Source organism: Apteryx mantelli, chromosome 1 (assembly GCF_036417845.1).
Source record: "Apteryx mantelli isolate bAptMan1 chromosome 1, bAptMan1.hap1, whole genome shotgun sequence".
In the NCBI taxonomy this organism is placed as follows: domain Eukaryota; kingdom Metazoa; phylum Chordata; class Aves; order Apterygiformes; family Apterygidae; genus Apteryx; species Apteryx mantelli.
In genome coordinates, this window is record NC_089978.1 from 179,715,366 (window position 1) to 179,737,865 (window position 22,500).

A 22,500-nucleotide genomic window follows, 5' to 3' on the forward strand; every position below is an offset into this window, starting at 1 on the left:
CTAGAGGACACCAGAAAAAAATTCTAACAACTCAACTCAAAGCACAGATCAGCATAACTTTGAAGGATAACAGAGACAATTGTGTTTTAGGGTTGAATTTAGAATATGCTACGATCACAGAAAACGGAAGCAGGTAACTAAAAGTTACTTGTGCCATCATGATATTTGCATGTCTTTTTAAAAGTAGCTAATTTGACAGTATGCCAATATTTTCATGTCTGGAATTCCCCTAATAAGTTACAGTTTGCAGTATTACTATTAAAGTCTTTACAGCAACAACTGCAGAATCAGTCAATATCTGCTCCATGGAGTGCAATCTCACAATTCAAAATTAGAAAGAATGGAAGTGACAGAAAGTACATACTTCCTACACCTAAACAGGGCCTGTGCGTAACACAGCTGCAAAGGTGCTTTTAGTTGGAGGAAAGGTGCTTTTAGAAAGGAAAGAAAAATTCTTTTGAATAAGGTAAATACTTCAGCAAGATAAGAAACATAGGCATTCAAATTACCAGTAAAAGAAAAAAGTACCTTACAAAACAGCCTATCATCTCAACTTGCTGAAGAAAAGTCACTGTGGTGGTTTGTCAATGGCAAACTGAAAAGTGGTGTGATGATAACCCTTAGTAAAATCTTTTGAGTTAGTATATACTACATGACTGTATAGGATATAAACCTGTATAACTAATTGGCATGAAAAATGCAATTATTCATTAGTATGATTTCAATTAATTCCTACAGTCCTTTCTCCACAATAAATTCAGTTTCCCAGCAACCCTGAAACAGCAGAATTAAAGGTGATGAAGGAAATTACATACAGATGCATTCTTTCTAAGCTACAAATGATGCCAACAATTCAAGCAAACCCACACGTCTGCATACCTGTTTTGCCCATTTACCTCTTAATTATCACCTACAGAGTATTAACACCAGTCCAAACTGGTGGAAAAAAAATAAAATTAGTGTCTCTTCCAACCATCTGCCCAGCAACCACCTATATTTACATTTTATAACAATTACTCCTGCATAATTTTATACAATGCTCATAACAGTAATGTTGTAAAGTTCAGTTTTGATCTTGCATTACTATTTCTACAAATGTAAACTTATCCTTCAAATTTACATAGATAAAAAATTTTACTGTCTTTCAACTACTACAGACACAGACAAACCTAACACTCAACAAGAATAAACTTACTGTGTGGCTTTGACAATGTCCCAAGTGCTATAATCATCAATGTGGCTTTTCCGCCCAAGAGATTCACTATATCCATGGTTGTAATGGCTCTGAGGTTTGAGTTCCTAAAAAAGAAAAGTTTACTATTAGAACATCAGATTCAACAATACTGAAGTTTCTCAGAAAAAAATTAAAATCCTTATTAGTAAGTAAAAATAAAAGCAGCACCCAGTTCAACGTACTACCTAAATCTGAGGGTGGTCAGCTACAGGTTTTTACATTTTGTATACTAGAGAATACAGTAGCCTGTGTTGCACCTCAAACATCTTCCAGAAGATACCATTTGTAGTAGCAGAGTTCTGCCAAATCCTATGCTGTGCTATTTTTGAATGCTAACAAAAGCTAACAGCAGTATTTTATAAATGCAACACAAAATAACATAGCTAAGAAAAGCCACTGGCTGTACATTGACAAAGTCTCATCTTACTCTGTTACCACAAACGTCAAACTTCATCAGGTTGCGTAGTTGAATATTGTCTGTAAAACCAGAAGTACTTGGGAACAGCTAAAACCAATTACTAGAACCTACTTTTTATGTTTTATTGGTTCTTCAACTCCAATACCAGCTTCAGAGACTATCTATACATTTAACCAGTCTCTTGACACGAGATTTAAGAAGCAGATTGTGACACTTTGCCAGAGCTCCTCATCACAGAAATAAATGGCATCACCATGACTTGTTCACAGATATTGTTCTCTACATACTTAATTCTTTTGATGAAGGGTGAAACATTGTTTCCCTTGTTGATTTTTACATTAAAACATTTGTATTCATAGATCACTAGGGCAGCAACATACCATTTTGCTTTACAAACCACATGCATGAGGGAGTTCAAAGAAATCAGCTCAGCAAACTGAAATGAGTTTAGTTTCTATAGAATTATTCATAAATTACAAATATTACAGTTACTACCTTTGTGTATCAAAAACGTGAGAACTAGAACACTAGAGCAAAGAACAGAAGAAACTCTCTCCAGTTAAAGTTCTGAAACATGCATTTCAATTGATTTTAGTGAAATATGAAACTTCTTTTTAGACAGCAGTTCATTCACTCGATTTCCCCCAAAGTATGTTTAAATGGACAGAAATTTTATTTCTTTAGTTTACACCTGAAAACATTTTTAAACACCTTATGAAACGTACCAACTTCCACTTAAAGTCAGTGATTGACTTTTTTGCCATTTTACTAGGTAGGTATTTTTTAATTGGGAAAAAAATAATCTGAGCCAAGACAACCATGTAACAATACACCTAATTTTAAACATAAGGACTATCAGTCACAAGTCCCCACAATTTTCTTTCCTAAAAGGCAAACTCCCCCCCCACTCCTACCTTAAAGTGACTAAGACCTATATTATGTTATCACCAGGGAGAAGAATTTACTGCTAAGATGAGCAGGCCTCCCATTTCTCACACTCTCTCATCTGTGCAATTATTTCTGGAAAAGAAGCTGTCAGTCACAAGGAGAAATATTAGTAACTTGTTACTTCATCCAATTTTGGTTAGCCAGCCAAAGCAATTTCTGACTTCCAGGGACAAAACTAACCAGGTATCTATCAACCTAGCTCACATGCAAACAAGTAAACTCAGGTGTCTTCTTTTCTCAGTCAGAATTTATTCATCATAGATGCGTAAACAGAATGCCTTCCCAATGTCTGTATACAGTTAATCGAATCAGTCATTAAACATTTTTCTCATTAAAGTTTTTACAGGTATTTCTAGCCTAAAATAGTTGTGTGTGTTATTTGTGTGTTATTTGTGTGTTATTTGTTATACATATATCACACACGCGCGCCATGCGCGTCGCACATATATACGCGTTATACACATATGGCATGCGCGCTTTTTATATATATATATGGCGTGCGCGCTTTTTATATGTGTGTATGTATGTTGTATATGTTATATATACACTATATATATAACCCCCCCCCCCCAACAATAAAAGTTTAAAGCATTATCCCTGTCTGGGACCTAATCACTATGCCTAGTTCTTTATTTCAACCTGCAGGAGCTTATGCCTTTAGATCACAGGAGGGAGCTGCAGCTCCTGAAGATGATCCAAACAAGGCGTCTCCACACTGCTTGCATCCTCCATCTATAATGAGGATAAAGCTAACAGATCAGAAACAGTTCACAGCAGCAAAACAGGAATCTATTTCCAAAAGAGATAAGGAAAAACCTCTTTCCTTTCTTCTCAATCATTCCCATTTTCATAAGTCTTTCAAAAAGACCTAGTCAGTACTCATCATACCCTTGATGGACAGAACTATCACATAAGATTATCAGAAAACAGATTGTTGAATACTGAAATTTAGCTACCAAAAGAAGTTTAGCTACCTAACTCAAAGAAGACTATTTTCATTTTCAACCCATTTACTGTATTGCACTTACACACATATAAAAAAATATATTAAATTTTTACTGTTTATGTATATATATATATATAAATAAATCTTCTTTTAGGAATACTCATCTAGAAAGAAAGGAAGAAAAGTCTCATTCAATAGGAATATGTATACACAAAGAGACTGGAGAAAAACCTTGTCACTGAACGTTCAATTTTGTTCAGAGTTTCTTTATTCTACAAAATTAAACACCTCACAAAACCATAAAAAGAGAAAGTGCCTCATAACACTTAAGAGCCATCATCCTCTGACACCTGTGAAGCCTCAACAAATCAGAAGGAAAAACATAATTTAACATCTTTATTTCCTCCAGGCCTTTTTCAGAATGAGGCTTTTACATATACTTTTCAGAAAAATGAATATTTCAAATTACTTAGTACTTAAATGATCAACAAATGGGGTCCCTCTTTTCACGACTACAATGCTTTTTGTGATGCTCAGTATTTTCACTGTTTTGTAAGCCTGAAGAGTTAACTAGATTAATCAATTAAACTTGGCCAGCCCAGCAGTAGGGCTGCTCTGTTGCCATCTATACAGGATAGCCAGCTAAAGATGTACCAGGGCATCTGCTGTGATCCAAATCAAGTTATAAGCGATACACTTACTATCTGGAAAAACAGCTTCTTTTTGTATTTGAAGAAGGCAATAGCTTAACAAAAGCTTTTTTTCCAGCTACAGGATAAGCCAAGGATGTTATCTGGAGTAAAGATGCTGAAAAGGGTACCAAACAGAGGATGAAAAACAAAGTTTAAAATATCACAGCATGCTAAATTCAGTATTCTGTGCCATGTAATATTCTTTTTCCTCAAATTCCAAAACAAACAGGGATTTATACTGACTCTGTTCACCTCATATTATACTATACAACTGCACAAGGATTTTGCATATTAAACTGCAGTGCTCAGGCCCTGAGAAGCCGAGCAGAGAGTCAGAGGATAAACCAAGCAGCCAGAGGCCAGGACAAAGGAGATTTGCTTTCCTGGAATGCCCTGATGAGGAGATACTTAGTTCAGTATTTCTCAGCCTTCGTCAGCTGTTGGAAGGGGAAAAAGTTCCATCTTCTTGTTATCTAAGACTCATAAGAGCAAACCGAAAAACCTGAGTTATTCTCAGGCAGATATTAATTTACCAGGAAACACTACTCTGAGGCTGTTTTCATGACGGTTTTAAGCAGACATAAACCAATTTACGCTCCCTTGAGCCCACACTAGCAAATCGAGAGCAGCCCTTTTAGAAACAGTGTATATTTATGTCAGTCTAAAGTAACCAGGAAACCACAGCCTTATGTTGCTAATGCTTTCTCAAAAAGGTTTATAGGAATACAGCAACATATTAATTATTAACTACATAAGTATTTCATCTTATTTGTTTTGAATTTATCAGCCTCACCTACATCTTATCTACTACTTTTACTAAGCACTTCAGGGTAACTATATAGTACCCTTAACTTTAGCTTTCAATTTCATTTTGTATTGTTAGTTTTTAGAACTACTTTGTTATCCTGAAACTTTCAACTTTGGCTATCTTAATGCAACATAGCCAAAGAGATTTAAAAATTACATTTGAGGTGATGACAAATATGACTGCTCGACATGAAATAAGTGAGGAACAATCCCCCCCCCCGTACCTACATTATATTTAATAAATGTCTCAAAGGACAAAGACTCAAGAAAAATATAAACCAAGAATGAACCCTATGTTTCATGACTAGTAAAAACAGGAACCACATTTATTTTGTATTTTACATTAAAAAACAGTTAAAGCAATCCCTAAAATCCTGGAAGACGCACGAACACCACAGTCTCCAATATCATTGGATGTAGTTTTCTAACCACTAGGTTATTGTGAAAAAAGGATCTCCTCAGATTTGTTTGGAAATAAGATCCAACTCCTGCTCACTTCAGAAATAAGTCATTTAAGACATGTTCCAGAAAAGCATATCGAGGCTTTGAATTCTCATCTGATGTGGTCGATTCTTTGCAGCCTGGACACAAATTCCTAAGCTCACCAAAGTCAAAATTTAACATTCAGGACTACCTATGCAACTTTATGGTTGCATGTTGGCTGCTAGGAATGCCATGCTATGGGATATAACTCACTTGTGGTATAACTTACTTGGCATTATAAGTGCCAAATTCATGACTGTGATCTGCAAAATAACTTTTAGGTTCCTGCATCAATGCCTGATCTGTATTTGGTCCCATCAGTACAGTTCACTCCACTCCATGCACGGCACAACCCCAAAAGTTTAAGACTCTTTAGGAAATTCAAATCATGTCCTTTTCTAAGGGTCTGTAATTTAAAATCATAATTTGCAATATTACAATATAGACTTTTTTTAAAAAAAAAACAACTGTTTTCTGAAGGATCTGTTGCACAAATGAAAAAAGAGTAACTACATCTTCTTTTGTAAATACTTAGCCAGAAGTCAAATTCTACTGGTTATTTCTGTAGTTATTTAAAAAGTAAGAATCAGAAAAACTGTACGGGTAATTGTTTAATTTGACTACACTACTTTATTGCAAATATAACCTGAAAGTAGACAAGATCTGCAAATGCAATTAGCATAAGCAAGCACTGTCTCAAGTACTGCAATACTATAAATAGAGTTTGTAACAAAAACTCAGCAGTAAATTTGAAAAATGGCCAAAGCAAAGAATAAATATAAGGATTTCAATTCTATCTTGTAAATAAGACCTGTTCAGACACCAAAATTCCTCATAAGCCTAAACATTCCTGTACATATTCATCTGTTACAAGCTATGTACAAAACTACACCTAAAATACAAGAAAACCTTTGTCCTGCTCTATAAAACAGTAAGAATTTGATACCATTCAACATCTTAGTTTTACAATGTGCATGGTAACTAAATCTTTCAGATACAGTCTATGCATTAAAGTGACATAATTCCATCCAAAGGATATACTAAAAGGACTTGCCACAGGCATTTACACTGTTTTCCAAATAAATAAGCCTAACAAAAAGACAGACTTATCCACACAAGTCCACTGCTTTGTAATTCTATAACAGATGGGATGTTTCATTTACAGTACATTTTTAGATCTGATGCCACTAGACAATCACTCTATCCATACTGGGATTTTTGTATTATTATGACTCAAGAGGCCTAGTCCGAATACAACAAAGGGAAAAGTACAGGACAAAAAAAAGACAATGTGAGAAATCATGGTATTTATACTATTCCATTTGTAAGACATATAAGTAACCTTTTTTGCATACAAAAGGTTAATCCAGTGATTCTGATGCTATCTACGCAGTTATGAATCCTCCTTGTATCAAAATCTGAGGGTTTTCCTATCTAGCAGTGATAATTCAACAGCTGATCTGCTTTCTAGCATAACTGTACAAAAACACATGCAAAAAGAGAGGTCACCGATCTCAATAACACTTGAGAGAAACAGAACTTTTTTACTGTAAACACAAATATAATCATATTTTCACAAGAAGCTGTTCAAAGACAAAGCAGTTGAGAAAGACAAGAGCAGTTATAGCAAGGCTCAGAACTATGTGCAAGAGATACTACTCCTTAAAACAATACCATGACAGAATTTTAAGACTAGAAAAGAAAACTTTAAAATATAAAACTGGCCAAAAAAGGTGGCAGAAAAGCTCAGTACGGTAATGTAAAAGATGACTATTTAAAAAACAATGGATATTAAACTCCATCTTTCTCCATGCATTATTACCAAAGATAATGGCTCCAGCACAGCCGTAATCTACGCGCAGGCACAGCTCTAAGTCGACTTTATGCTCCCTGGACAGAGCAGCCTACATCCAGGAATAGCAAGTCCAGTTGACCCCTGCTACAACCAGTTACAGTGGTGTTATACCAGGCATGAGTTTGCCCAGCATGTTAGTGATTCTGCATCAGCAGCTAAGATAAAAGAAATCATAAGTCATGACATTCAGATAGCATCTATTTTTGGAGCGTAACAGAAGATTAAAAAGCACAAAAAACCAGATTATTTCCTCCCAACTTATCAGATAGAACAGAAAGCACTGCTTAAAAATCCTATTCTGACCTAGAACACTTACCATCATTATTAAAGAAACAAGAAAAACTACAAAAAAGTGAAAAATAGTGATCACTAAAGATTTCCATGCCTTTCAAAAAAACTTTGTATTGTCACCATTTGTCTTTTACATTCTCACATAAATACAAAAGAAATTTTTTTCCAGTCAAAAAAATACAGTTGAACATCCTCTAAAACCACCTGCCTTCCTACAAGTTTTCATGAAAATAGTTAAAGTTCCTGAAACTACTATGAAGCTTTTTAAAAAACAGATTATAGACTGGTGGTAAAGTAATGATATAACATTTTGAGCCTAGAATATTTATCATCTTCACAAATGGGTTCAAGAATTTTCCAAAGTGCTAAAATAAGTCTCCTTTAATGCTGAAAATGATTTATTCTGAGGAAATTTTGTTTTAAAATGATGATCCATCATTAAAAACAACCTTAACAGCTATTCTTAATTATAAGAGAAAAAAACTCACTGAAATCCAAGCCTCTTTTTTTTTTTTTTTTTTTTTTTTTGATATTTACATCTCTATTGACAATCGCTTTTCTCCCCCTCCTGTCCCAGTGAAAGTGAGGAAAACTACAGAGAAGGTAGCAGGGACAACGCCTGATATTACTGACTTACAATAAACAGGTTGCAAATACTAAATCTCTCACTCACTTCATCTTATTTTATGGAGCCATTTCCAAGGGTGACCTGAGCTGATTTAAGAGTTTACCATTGCTAAAAAAAGAAAGGTCATTTCTCTAGCCACCCTCTCCTGCTGCTCTCGGCAATACGTTCCCACTGCTCACCTCAAGCCAGTTCTGTGATTACAGGGAGCCAGCTCAACTCACCAGAGAGAGGGTTGGGAGAAAATAAATAAATATAAACCCCAAACCCAAGGAACAGAAAAATTGATTCTTTTATCAGGACAGCAAGTTGAATCCATTTCTCCCGTGAGAAGACAAGTTCCAGAGCCACTGGCAGAAGGAAAGCAAGGAAAGAGAAGGCAGCAAGAACATTGTGGCAGCTGCCACCTGTTAATATGACCAAGTCCTTACGGAATTGTACACTCCAAGGGCAGTAGGCTGACAGGGTGGAGAAAATGATGCTTTTTCTAGAAACTGGTAGAGCTGGTTGGTTTGGAAGGTGGCAAGAGGAAAAGAAATTCCATCTACATATCAAACTTGATTTCCAAAGGTGCCTTCACATGGCAACTCTGAGCAGCTAGGAAAGAAAGCAAGGTGCTAGGTTGGCTTCTCACCTCCATAACTATCCTTTGACAGTGCCCTAATCACTCACAGGCATCTGTGACTAGTTTGTCATTACTCATTACTAACAAATGGTACAAGTTCTTTGCACAGATGCATAAATAATGCAGCATAGAAAAAAAACTAGGGGGAAGGAGAATAAGACTTAAAAAAGGGTGTTTTGGAAAGAAGAGACAACTAGATACAAGAGAAAAGGGAACCACCTTTGGAAAACAGGACTAATAAGATGGGATAAATGGAAATGAAGAAAAATATGAAAAATAAAGGAAAGAAGGGCAGTGGAGAAAAAGTATAACTTCCAAGAAAGAGCACTGATAATACAGCTGTTCCCAATCAATTCTCCTCATAACTAAACACACAAGTAAAACTATGCTTATTTCCCCTTCAACATTCAAGTCTTTAAATCTTTTCCAATAAACAAAAGCCAAAATGAATTAATTTCAAAGAGAATTCTGAGAACAGTATTTATAGGGGAAAAAATGTGAGAAATTATGCACAAAAGAATAAGATGACCAAGACTGAATTATTCTGTGATAGCAATTTCATAATTCTCAATTATGGACAGCAAGAGGATATGAATAGGTCAATATGCCTGCCTGGACATAAGGAAGGGAAGAAAATACTGCAGCTTACAGCTGCTACACATGGCTCTGGTGGACAGTAACAGATGGCTAGAATTGCTTTTCCTTTAACATTATACAACATTGCTGCAAGGAGGTGATACCATGATCAAAGTCAGAGATCCAAATTCTGAATGTTGACCAAGTTAATTAACAGACACTTAAAATGAAAATACTAATAAGGTCTAAAAAAAATAAAAAATAAAAAAAATAAATGCATTATCTTCAATAAAATATTCCATACTATTTCCTGTGTTTTTAATGAAAACAGGGGAAATCAATGTTCAGGCAGTTATTTTATTTAACTTCTTTATATTATGATTGCAACCAGATATTGCAATAAGAATCATGATAAAATTGGGTATGACTGGAACATGCTGCAGCATGCTTTATACCAATCTTTAAGCATGCTGTTTCACAGAACTAAATAATAAAACAACCCTCTTTAATATTAACCCCTGTAGTCTAACACATTTTTATATAAGAATTTTTTTACATCTAACATTTATACATAAGAATTTCTTCTCCTCACACCTGTACATTCATTTGCTCTGTTCTTTGTTTGTTAGAATACAATGCTTTTTAATAAGCTTTCTTGGTTTTCCTCCCTCTTTTAAAAACAAAAGTGCAAGAATCTACAAATTTATTTATATTCATTTGCATATTACATATATGCCATATACACATCATACACAAGCCAGTCATGGACTAGCATTCCATGAGAGTTTTTCTATTAATGAGTACAAAACAAATCAATTAACTACACTGCTAAAAAAAAGTTATTGCAGGTATTTAACTTTTTTAAAGGAAGTTCCTCTTCAAAAATCTACAAGAACTTCCTTTCTTGTCCCTACCCCCTTGTTACTATTGCCACCTGCCTCTGCAACAGAGGAAGTCACAGGAACAGAGACTAAAGTGATCATGTCATCATTTAAACAATACCACATTTATTTCTTTATAGGCATGGGAAGAGTAGCTTTTTCCTGTATAGAAAGAACAGGAAAGCCATAGGGTACAGCCAATAACAGCTAATTCGACCAACAGCTCACTGTCATCAAGCGGGAGCAGTCCTGATCTGCCCCATACTCGCACAAAGAAATCCTAGCTGGACAAAAGAAAAATTCTGCAGGGCAGCACAGATCTATCACCTCCAGGAGTCAGAGCCTTTGGCAACTATGAGCAGTTAGATTGGCTTAACGGGACCATGCATATACATTTTCTGTTTAGCTAATATATGCTAGAAAACTTCCATCTAAACCAGATTACATTTCCCATGTCACACCACCTTCACTTGAATTTTAACTGGTCATTTTATATATCAAAAAACACCCCCCCCCAAAACAACAACAACAACCACCACCAGTTCAGCGTTTGGCTTGCAAACACATACTATCAGATTGTTATTTTACTTGGACACAAAATTCATTTGGGGATTCTCCCTGCCCCCTAGTACAGCATTAAATTACACAAAATGAACACGGCGTGACAAAAACCTCTTCCCTCCGTTGTTAACTGTCGTTGTTTTCCATTTTTCACATTTGACAGTATTTTGTGAATAGTCTGTTCCACCTTCCCCCCCTTTTTGGGGTCCTATTTGCATGGATCCTTGATGTACTAACAGAAAGGAAGATACATTTATGAAAATCCTCTAAGAAGTTAACTACAGAATTAAAACACTATTGGAGAAATTCAGTACCTGAAATAATATTCTGATTCTTTTTCAAAGCAGGTTACAGTTTAAGTTGACAATGCATTCTTCAAGGAAAAAAAAAAAAAGCAGAATAGAAAAAAGCATCTGAAACCCTATTTCAAGCATGATAAAGTAATTCTTTCACTGATACAAAGCTTCAGCCACAAAAAGGTCAGCCATCATGCAAAGTGAATAAACCTGAATATTCTCCAGTGCAGTTATAATTTTATGTAACAATGGGAAAGAGATTCCCAGACAGAGAGCACCTTTAATCCCACCACTGTACATGGAGTTCAGAGAGATCATGTCATTTAAGGCACAGCTGGTAAAGAGTAAGTTTTGTTTGTTCAAAGCAAGTGTCCATAACCAATTGACTGCTTTCTAGTCACTCACTTAGATGGCTCTAAATTGAAGGATAATATTACATTTTAGTAAATAATAGCTTCATAAGTAGGCTTTCCAGATTGCCTTGTATTTGCACATGTAGTGTCACCAGCAAATATTAAAGGCAGATGTATTCACTAGCATTTGTAAAGCTTAAGAAAAGTAAAGCTTAAAATACTATGGTTTAAAGTTCACTTCTCACCCTAGTTTCTGTACATAAAGGTGAAAGATTAAGTATTTAGAAACAGTAAATACAAATTTATGCTATGTAAATATATGTCAATAATTTCTATTCTAGAAATGTAGGCAAATTAAGAAAAATGTGAGTTCAAGTACTTTATCATGCTATTTACTGATAAGTTATTTAAATAGCACACAAATCCCCTATGTTCTGTGGTGTTTTCTAATTGTGCCCTTATTTACTTCCTCAGTCCCTTTTCAGATGAGCATATTTCATATAAAAGTATCCTCTGTTAAAGTTATTAAAATAAAACTAGTCTTTGTCATTTACCAGCAGAAGCTTCTACAATAAAAGTTCTCAGAGTATGAAAATTGTACTAGTCAACAATAAAAGCCAGTGGTGAAAATATGCTGGACAGAAAGCTGTTAAATATAGTAAAATTTTCATTTTGTCTCCTGGGAGCGTGAATAAAGAGTAAAACCAGCAAGATAGACCTGCTGAGTACTAGAAAATATTAAATGGACCACCCATTCCATTCTAAATGATCATTTTTCTTAGTGACAGCAGTAACAAAACTTTTCAGTAAAGATGATCAGAAGTGCTGATACCAAAGAAGGTTTGTCAAGTTCAGCCATGCACCACATAAGCATGCTGAAATCCTCTTCTCAGACTTAATTCTTTGAAACTGTTTTCTAGCTCTTTATTATATTTATGCACTTATAGAACTTCTTTTAAGTAACCTAAAACTTCTTGTAAGTGCATGCCAATATGACAACTTTTAGAAAACAAAAAACTACTCTGGATTATACACCTATTTTCCTACTAGTTGTACTCACATATCAGTCACGTAACTGTCTTTGAGATTGTGCTTCTAAAGTGGTAATTATTTGTAGTTATTAAATGGGCAATTTTTCTGGTTAAAATTCTTATTGCTGTTTCTTGAAAACATGAGGGATAATTCCCCCCCTCCCTCCAGCATAGGTAAATATCTACAAGTTTTGTTTTAGTTAATAACTTATATTAACATCTACATACATCCTTTTCAACTTTCTTTTCAAGAAGTTTTGCATTGTGTTTTCATCCATAATCTCAGTATTTCGAAAAAAGCTGTTTTTTTTTTCCAAGTGATAAAACAGAGCTCGCAGAGCTTTCATTTAACATCAAAAAAATTCTTGAGAGACCCAGCACTAGTAGTCAGTCATCATGAGGGTAACTTAAAACCAATTATTCATTTTACTACTTTCAAAGTGCTAAATTTCATAAATGCAATTAAGTATGTATACAGCTGAATCTTGATGCTCAACTTCTTGTTGAAACAAACTTTTTAAAATTCCCAAACAAGGAAATTCTGAAAATTCATTTTCAGAGATGAATGTTCTTAGTTCAACTTTATAATATGATAACACCACATACTTCTAAAAAACAAACACAGCATGCTGAAGGTTCTGCCTCAATCAACAAGTACTTGCCAAGGCACACATATCAAACATGAATTATGCTGTTCAGTGAATTTATAGCTAACTTGTCTCAGGGAAACAGTGAAAAAAATAAATCAAGGATTACAGCACAGTCAAGTACACAGTATAGAACAAGTATCAGAGTCTAATCATGGACCCGTTGATCCTTAGCATACACACACACAAAAAAGTATGAATTGTAGCAAGTCCTCATGGAAAAATTTCAATTCAGCACCCCCAACAACCTCCAAGCAGCAAATGGAGCTTCAGATCAGTATTCAGCTAAGCAAACTCATTCCCACTTAAAAAGACAGGCTGGTTCACCTACTCCAGCTGGTAAGCACATGAAAGTCACTTCTAGTTCTGGTGATAGTTAATTTTCTGGAGTATACTAGACAACTTAGTAAATCTGTGGTCTGCCATTTAAGAGAAGCAGTCCCACTCTATTCCACTCCTCACATCCTGCATTGGTCACACAACCTCAGCCCCTATCTTGCATCAGTTCTGTAACTCATTTGATCCTACAACGATTAAGTCTAGGGAACTGAACAGGCAGAAAGTTATTCACCTTCCTCTGTAGAGGATTAGTGTTTTCCTGGTTTACTTCCTTGAACTGGCTTATCCTGGGATCAAACGAGTATCGGTGCAGCCAGAAGTATTCAAAGACAGGTCTCACGATCAGCTTAAGTCAAGCTAAAACTGCCCTGCCCTCAGAAGGGGTTGTCTCACTCTCAATCCTGGCTGCACGTTCCCCACTGCCTCTCATCAGTTCTCACAAGAGCACAGCAGTGGCTTCAGTCAGATCAGCTCACCGACTAACACGGCAGGAAGGAAGAATCCCAGTTTACCCACTGGGCACACAACTGCAAGAGCTGACCCAAGCAAGAGTAAAGGACTGTGTTTGGGTCTCACTGCAGCTTTAGATCAGCTGAAGCTTGGTCATGAAACCACATCCTTTAAAAGCTGGCAATACAAGTACTTTCACATCACTCTCTGATGTCCTCCCTCCCTTTCTACTCCAGTTCCTCCTTGTTGGGTCACCTTTATCCCACTACCCTCCAGTTTTGATACCTCTCCTCTTGCACAGAGGATCAAGGATACATGTTTAAAGACCTCAGGGCATGCATCCTAGGAAGCGCAGGAAGGAATTGCTAGATTTCAGAACTACAAAAGATGAATTGTAATCTAATGTTAAGTTGAGTACTGGGCATGACACACCTGGGTTCAATTCAGTCACAGACCCCCTCTGAGTTTAGATAAGCTTTTGACTTTCCATTCTACAGTCTCATTTGCAAAAGACTCGTGCATTTCTCTCTCAACTGAAGATACATTATGAAAGTCAAACCCTTACCTCCTGTCTTTGAAAAGCAGCAGAGGACAGTATGAATGCTGAAATACCAATTACTGAGGCTGGTCCCACTAAACATATCAGTATCAATGACAATTATCCAGTTTTCAAACATTTACAGCAAACTTACAAAGTATTACAAAGTAATTTTTCTCTTCATACCTTTAAACTAATTTCTGCAAAGTTAAAACATAACTGTTTCATATTTTTTGTCGCATAATCTTCCTAAGCAAACAAACACAATGAAACAAATAACGTTGAAAGACTAAAATATTGTGAAATCTGAGAGAAAGTCTGTGCTTAGCAAGTCAATTTGAGTAAACACAAAACGGAGGTCAAACCAGACATTTATCACCGATGCTTTAAGAGGGTGTGCTTCAAAGTTAAAAAAACAATTACTACCCAAATCAGAGGAAAATATGTAGAAGGAGGAAAACTGTAAATATTTCAAAGTGTTTTAACAGATGCCCAAGAAGTCACAGGGTTACTATTGAGAAAAAGCCCAGGGTGGCGAAACAGTCTGGTTTGAGAGAATTGAAAGCAACTGCTTAAAAAAAAAAAAAAAATTGCAAGAGAAAGGCAATGAATGTGACAAATTAGAGAAATAGGGAAAATTCGAAGGCAAGCAAAAGGACACAAGACACATCCTAGAAGGGCAAAGTGTACTAAGAACAAAAGAAATCCTAATAGCTTTTGTCTATTATGACATGAGAATGATAGAACTGTCAATAAAACACAAAATCTGAAAGCATTCAGTAAGTACAGAACAAAAACAGCTGAGAAAAAGCCAGATAATTTAAATTACATCCTGTTGCCATGATTAAATGCTTTCTAGCCTAATAACTCCTATTCAATAACCTGTAGTTTTTAAAAGTTTAAGTCAACCATGTCATGCAATAGATTTAAATACCGATTTTCATTAAGCCTGGAGAAAGGTCTGGATAAAAGCGAACATGGGTTACTATTTTAAATTATTATTGGCCTGTCTAGGTTTGATATAGAATTAATTAAAAAAAAGTAAAGACTAGTAATGCTAAGTAGCATGACTTCATAGAAAAATAAACCCAGCACTTTTGGTTAGTAAAGGAGTAGTGCTAGTCAAACAGAGTTAACATTCAAAGTGTTAGTATTGTTTGGTATTTTGATTAAGAAGCCAGATCACATTAATTTTTAATACATGGAGGTACACTAATAAGAAAGTTAGTGATGAACAAATTTTATTCTTATGATTGATTCTGTGACTATTACACATACTGTCTTTAACTATGCTAGCTGAAATATCTCCTTTTGCTTGTCTTTTCAGTAGTTCACATTTTCTAAATTCTCAGTGGACTGTCAATATGAGAATACTATTGAGAGGGCACTCGGAATCCTACAAAGCTTGTATTTGACCCCATGCTACTTCATAGTTGTCTACAACCTAGGAGGAAACAATAATTATAGATTAGTCTTATAGTCAGGAAAAAAGTCATAAACAGTAATCTATTTCTGATACAGCGTAGCTTGTTATCACTTCCAAATCTTTGGACAAGCCAGCATAATGATTCTTAAACATGAAAGGCAAAGTCATATCTAAAATGAAGACCTATAGAGGAAAATACCCAGAAAGCACTGAAGGGACTTGGATACGGATAGCATCTCAGCACAAGCTTCCAAAGTGATATAGTTCCCAAGACAACCAGTACAATTCTTGGTATATGCATACAGGGAATACTGAGTAACAATGTGGAATTTATTTTACTACTGCAACTGGCACTGGTATGACTGCTACTGGAATAATGTTCTGTTCTTGAGTTCACAATTATGATAGACATTGTATTCAAAGCAAAACCATGAAAACACAAAGAACAAGAAAAACATGTCTTTACGAGACACACGAAAGGTTCAATCTATTTAGTCTATTAAAATATGACTACAGACCATAACACCAACATAGGGAACTGACATTAGTCAACATACTAAATGTATATACATATTTAACTTGTGTGTGTATATCTCTCTCAAGATACAATAACTGGAAACTGAAACTAAATTCAGACTAGAAATAGGTACAAGTCTTAAACACAGTAGCTTTTGGGGTAGCTTGCCCAGCTATACAGTATTATCCATTACTGTGGGATTTAGCTTATTTTCTTTTTTATTGGATGTATCTCTAGAAGTAGTGTCCTGCTATAAAAAGAATTAGTTCATGAAAATACTTCATGCCTGTGTTATATACGGAAGGTCAAATTAGATCTGCAGTCCCCTCTGGCCTCATAACCCATGAAGCTAACCACTATTTGAAACAGGACTCAATTCTCAATATTAACTCTAATTCACAAGGATGAGAATTTCTCTGAGACATCATAGTTCCATCCTCCTTTTTAAGTAACAGGATTAAAAAAAAAAAAATCAGTCTTAGAATAAGATCATGAATGTAAGCTTAGCTGCTGGAGTGACCCTGAATAAACTACACAATAAATTCCGTACCTTTACAGGAAGAAGGAGAACAATCTGCATCCCTATGCAGCCTTGATGATGTCAACAGAACTCCATGAAAAATAAAGCCAGACCAAGATCAGGCTACTCACTTTTTCACTGACATTTTAAACATAATGAGTTCGACCCAAAGCTATCTACACAGTAAGTTTACTGTTTTCTTCACACCACCACCGAAAGTATACAAGGAGATATCATGTTTCTAACTTCGTAGGTAGTTACATATTGAACCACAGGGAGAGGAAACCATAGATAAAACAAAGGCTCCCAGCTGGCATTATTCCTGTCACAGCCCATAACTCTTAACTTTTTCTTCCACCTTCACTGGAAGACTTTTTTTCTGACTTCGGAGTAAGCCAAATCAACTTCCATACTAAGACTTTTCTAATGCCATAAAATATTTGTAATAATCAATACTTCCATCTCTCAAACATAACCAACACAACCTAACAACACTGGAGAATACATTTCATAGCAGTATAAAACAGTTTTCTTCCCAATAATAGTTCTTTAGGAACAAACTTAAGAACAAATGCAGCCCTGCATTTGTGTTGAAACACCTTCAGCAGTTCAGGCAGTGTCACATGCCAGGAATATTTTCAAACAACAAAAAAGAGGAATACTAGAAACAAAATCCATTTCCTAAAGACTCCCCCATAACTCTTGAATTTCAAGACAAAATATCCAAACCTATCACCACCTACTACAAAATAGTCAGAAATTTTTATCAGAAACATCTGCCTAGAAAATCTAAGGAGTTTAAGGTCAGAAGGACTACTAAAATCATCTAGTCCAAGGATGGCAAGCACAAACGCTATGAGTGGCATTCCCATACTAGGACTACACTGTATAAATGGAAGCAGAGTTGTGCCACTAGGTAAACTAAATGCAGAGAGAAGGAAGGAAACCAGCAGAGACTGCTCAGACCAGCGTTCCCCCACCATCTCAGAGTGTCCTGTGTACACATCCTGTCTCCTTCAGTGGAGCTATCAGACTGCAGGGCAGCTGAGGCCATCTTCACCCTGGGATCTACACCCAGAGGACCCCTCTCTTTGGGCCTCCACACACATCATAAACATGCTGAAGATTTCATGTATGTAAAAGCAGTGGTATGTCACTCACAAAAATCAGAGTCAGCCATTCCAGTGCAGTCTAAGCAGTTCTATATTCATGGATTTTAATCATCACCCAGTTATCACTGTTTAGGATTCAAAAGCTTGGGTTTAGCCTCCAAAAAGACATGCAAGCTCAAGCTGAAAACATCAAGAGATGGATAATCCACTGTTTCCCTTCTTATTTTGTTACAGTGATTACAAACCCTCACTGTTTACAGCTTGTGCCTTTCAATTTGATCCCATCTGGCTTCACTTTCCAGCAACTGGAACTTGTTAAACACGTACTGATTAAAGCACCCCTTCTCGGTGACGAAGTATTTACATGCTGCAAAAAAGTCACTTCCCGCTATTTTTAATAATGTGAGCAGACTGAGCTCTTTAACACTTTTTGCCATAAGGCTTTATTACAATCATTTTTTAACTCTTTTCCACACTCTCTAGTCTTTAACATGACTTTTAAAGACTCAACCTGAATGCAAGACTTCATTGTCAGTATTGCCACATACTTGAGCAAAAAAATCATCTCCTTGCTTCGATACACTAACTCGCTTAAAAAAATTTTTTCAAAGAATATATTACCTTTTTTTAATCAAAGCATTATACTGGGAACTTCTGCTGAACTGCTCATTCTTATCAATATCCTGCCAGTCAATAAATTTCAGGACACAATCCCATGCCATGCCTCTTATCTTCAATGCATTACTTTGAATATGGCTACACTAAGGTGAACTTTTGTTTTACTAGCATAACGTAATGAGATCTAGGCAGTTTTGTATAGCTGTTCTGCCTCACTGTTTAATATCTACCCATCTTCTCCATTTGCAAGTTTTATTAGTGACAATTTTGTAATTACTTCCAAACCATTCATGAAAGAGTCTAGCAGCCTTGGCTCTAGTAGATTCACTCCTGTAAACTTTCAGCAATAATTCCCTCTAGCAATTGTTTCTGAGATGCATCAGTTACCCAGCAGTTCTTAATCCATTTATCATATGCTAGAAGATCATATAACGCTCATGTAACGAGAAACGGACATTATTTATTGGACTTCACTGTTTATGCACTTTGCTGTTGCATCAGTCTTGTAGCAATACTTAACACTTAGACAAAAAGCACATCCTGCTTGTGCCCTCTAAATAAACTGAGTATAATAATAAACCTCTAAATAAGTAAACAATGTATACTCTTCAGGCACATACTCTGTTTCTAAACTTGTACAAGACTAAGCATTCTGTCATTGCTGAAGTAGAAACAGAAAAATACAGTGGGATCTACACAGTCATACTTAGCTGAACTTGTGATACCAGGAAAGAATAAATTAAAATTCTATTTTATAAATTAGGCTTGTTTTTATAGTGGGAGGGAGGGAGGTCCAAGAACTCAGTCAGCAAGATACCACTCAAGCACCACCAAAAGCAGTTCCATCATCCATATCCTGAAGTGTCCACATGTCCATCATTGCTTTTTACTTCTCTCCGTATCAAATTTATTTGAATCAATTGTTTCAGCTAAGCACAAGAAAACAAAAATCTTTCATCACTTGACTATTCAAGTAATTTCTCAAACCATCCTTCCTACAACATTAACACTGATAGGGTTCAATAGCTTATGGTATCTCACAATGAGGTAAAATGCATGGCAAAATGCAAAGCCAAAGAGCCCATATAAAAACAAAAGCCTGCTTCCTCAAAAAGCCCCTCCCCCAAACAAACTTTGAAAGTAACACAAATAAGTCAAAAGAAAAAGACAGTAAAGAAACTAAGAATTAAAAAGACACAAAAAATATCTGAAAAAGCCTTATGACATTGAGATAATGGCAAAAGGAAATGTGATAAACCAGGAAAGATTATGGCAGTCCAATTCTATTAAAAAAAAAGAAAAAAGAAAAAAATCAGTTTTATATGTATACAAGGGTAAGAACTGATTATATGCTGCAACTTCAGTACTTACACAAGAATATGGTGTTACTTTCTTGAAAAATGGAGATCAATGAAAATTAAGGCCCCTGACCTCCAAAAATCACTGAACTCAGATACACTACATTGTTCAGTGGGCAGGTCCTGTGATGATAGAGCTGTGAACAGTTTTGCTATGGCACAGGATCCTCAAGCTTTAAAACAAACAAACAAAAAACCCACACAATTTCCAGAAACCCCTCTTTTAACAGCTAGTCACACTACAAACATTAAGAACATCCTTCTCTTTCAAAGCTTATCTGCATAAAGGGATTCTAAGGACTGGGGTAACACCCACTGAAATCCACATAACCAGAGTTAACAAGGGATAGGCAGATACACAGCATTTTCAGTTGAATCAGATTTTAAAGAAGACAGTAATGGACTACTGATATTTATTGCATATTAAGAGATTGAGATTGGTATATAACATAGTCACTTTCTTCTCCATCTTTTTATAAACACTCAGCTTTATATACAAAGAGAAAAGCATCAAATTCTGCCAGACCACCTACCTAACTAGCGAAAAATGAATTTGAGATTACATTTGTTTGCTATATAGTAATTACTCAAAAGTACTCATCTTCAATCTTGAAATGATAGTGGTTTCCCAACAGTCTGCACAGTTTTTTTAATTCTATTTTATTGTTCTAGATTGTTTATCTAAAATTCCAACAAGTTAAGAACATTTTCTTTCAAAGTATAATAATGATATCAGACATAGATTGGACTTCTATTGAAAACTTCTGTAGAACACAGAGCTAAAAAACATCAGACAGTGCAAATGAGGGCACTTTTTCAGTTACTTTAAAGAAGCACATAGCATCATTCTTTGCACATCACTTAAAAAATTGTTGTTTGGGGTGCATACTTTGCTGCTTAACCTTCAGAACAGATGGTTCTATTTTAAAGTCTCAACTGAGCACAGTTGGGAGAGGTAAAGAGTGGGTAGGATACACAATCACATATAGCCTATACAGCCTCTTCAGTCATCAAGAAAACTAAAAGTGTCTTTAAGATGTTGTTTAAGGAAAAGGAGTGCCATCTGTTTAGTAAAAAACCTGGAGCCTGGCATATGCATTAATCTTTTTTGTAGGCTGAAAAAAAACAAAACAAAAAAATCAATTCTTACAATCCTTAATGTATGAGGTGGGTGAGAAGTCCACACATAAAAGGTTTTCTGAGCTGTTTATAATACCCTTCCAAACAATCACGTTATTCCCAAAGCATGTTCACAGGCTGTTGTCACAGAGGGAAGGCAAAAAGCAGACAAGAAGAGTAAAAATAGGACATAAAATGACCTCTACATGTTATCTGCAAACATTCCTCCCATCGCCTGGCCAATACACCGGAAAAGACAGACCGCTTGTTTCCAAAACACAGTGCACGCCGCCCGGGGCGGCACGGGAGCAGGCCCAGCCGCCGACCAGAGGCGGGAGACCGCAGCAGGCCGCCCGCGTCCCCCCCGCGGGGCAGCGGGGGCGGGCGCCGAGCGCGGCCAGGCACCAAAAAATGCTGCACGGCGACGGCGCCGCCGCCCGCGGCCCCGCGGCCGCCTCTGCCCGAGCCCGAGCCCGGGGGCAGGCGGGGCCCGGCGTCCCCCCTTCCCCGGCCCCGGGGCGGGCGAGACCTCCCGCCGGCGGCGGCCGCCGCCTCCCCGCGGCCCTGCCCACGCCGGGCCGCCGCCGCGGCGCACGCCCAGGCCGGGAGCGGCGGCGGCGGCGCCTCCCGCTCCCGCCACCGCCCCGGCCGCCGCCGCCGCCCCGCCGGGCCCGCCACCCGCCGCGGCCGGCCTCACCTCCGGGTGCAGGATGGGGACGCAGCCCGCTTCTTTCTCGTACTCATCCAGAGGCGCCGCCATCTTGGTGCGAACCCGCCGCCCGCTGCATGCCGGGTAGTGCGCGCGCGCGCCCCCGCGGCTCCCCCCCGCCCCCTCCTCTGCTCTGCTCTGCTCTCCTCTCCCCTCCCCGCCGCGCCCGCCCCCTCCCGCCCCGAGGCGGAGAGGGCGCGCGGCCGTTGGCGCGGCCGTTGGCGCGGCTGCGCCCTCCCCCGGCGGCAGCGCTCCCCCAGGCAGCGGGGCCGCCCGAAGGGGACCCGCGACCCCCGCGGCGGCGACCTCAGGGTCGGCCGTCCAGTGAACTTGACTGCGCCGAGGGGCGGAGCGGCGGCGTTCCTCGTTTATTCCGGCTGCGCCTGAGGCTGCTGCTCCCTGACTGTCAAGTCCAAAGGCTTTCAGCGCCTGGAAATAGCGAAGGGCTGGGAAAGGGGTGCTGAGAGCGCGTGGTTGATAACCCAGCCCGTGAATGTCCGCGGGCGGAGGGGAACGGCCTCTCCC

General features: G+C 37.5%; 1 protein-coding gene across 1 annotated transcript in view; it reads right to left on the minus strand.

Moving 5' to 3' along the window:
* Positions 1-22,038, minus strand: part of ZDHHC17 (zinc finger DHHC-type palmitoyltransferase 17) — an 87,526-nt gene extending 65,488 nt beyond the window's left edge. Inside the window, exons 1-2 of the mRNA XM_067313073.1 lie at positions 21,964-22,038; positions 1,196-1,299 (exon numbers count right to left, since the gene is read on the minus strand). Coding sequence (XP_067169174.1) covers positions 1,196-1,299; positions 21,964-22,026 — 167 coding nt within the window. The 5' untranslated portion in view covers positions 22,027-22,038. The remainder of the gene's footprint in view (positions 1-1,195; positions 1,300-21,963) is intronic.
* Positions 22,039-22,500: the final 462 nt, after the last annotated feature.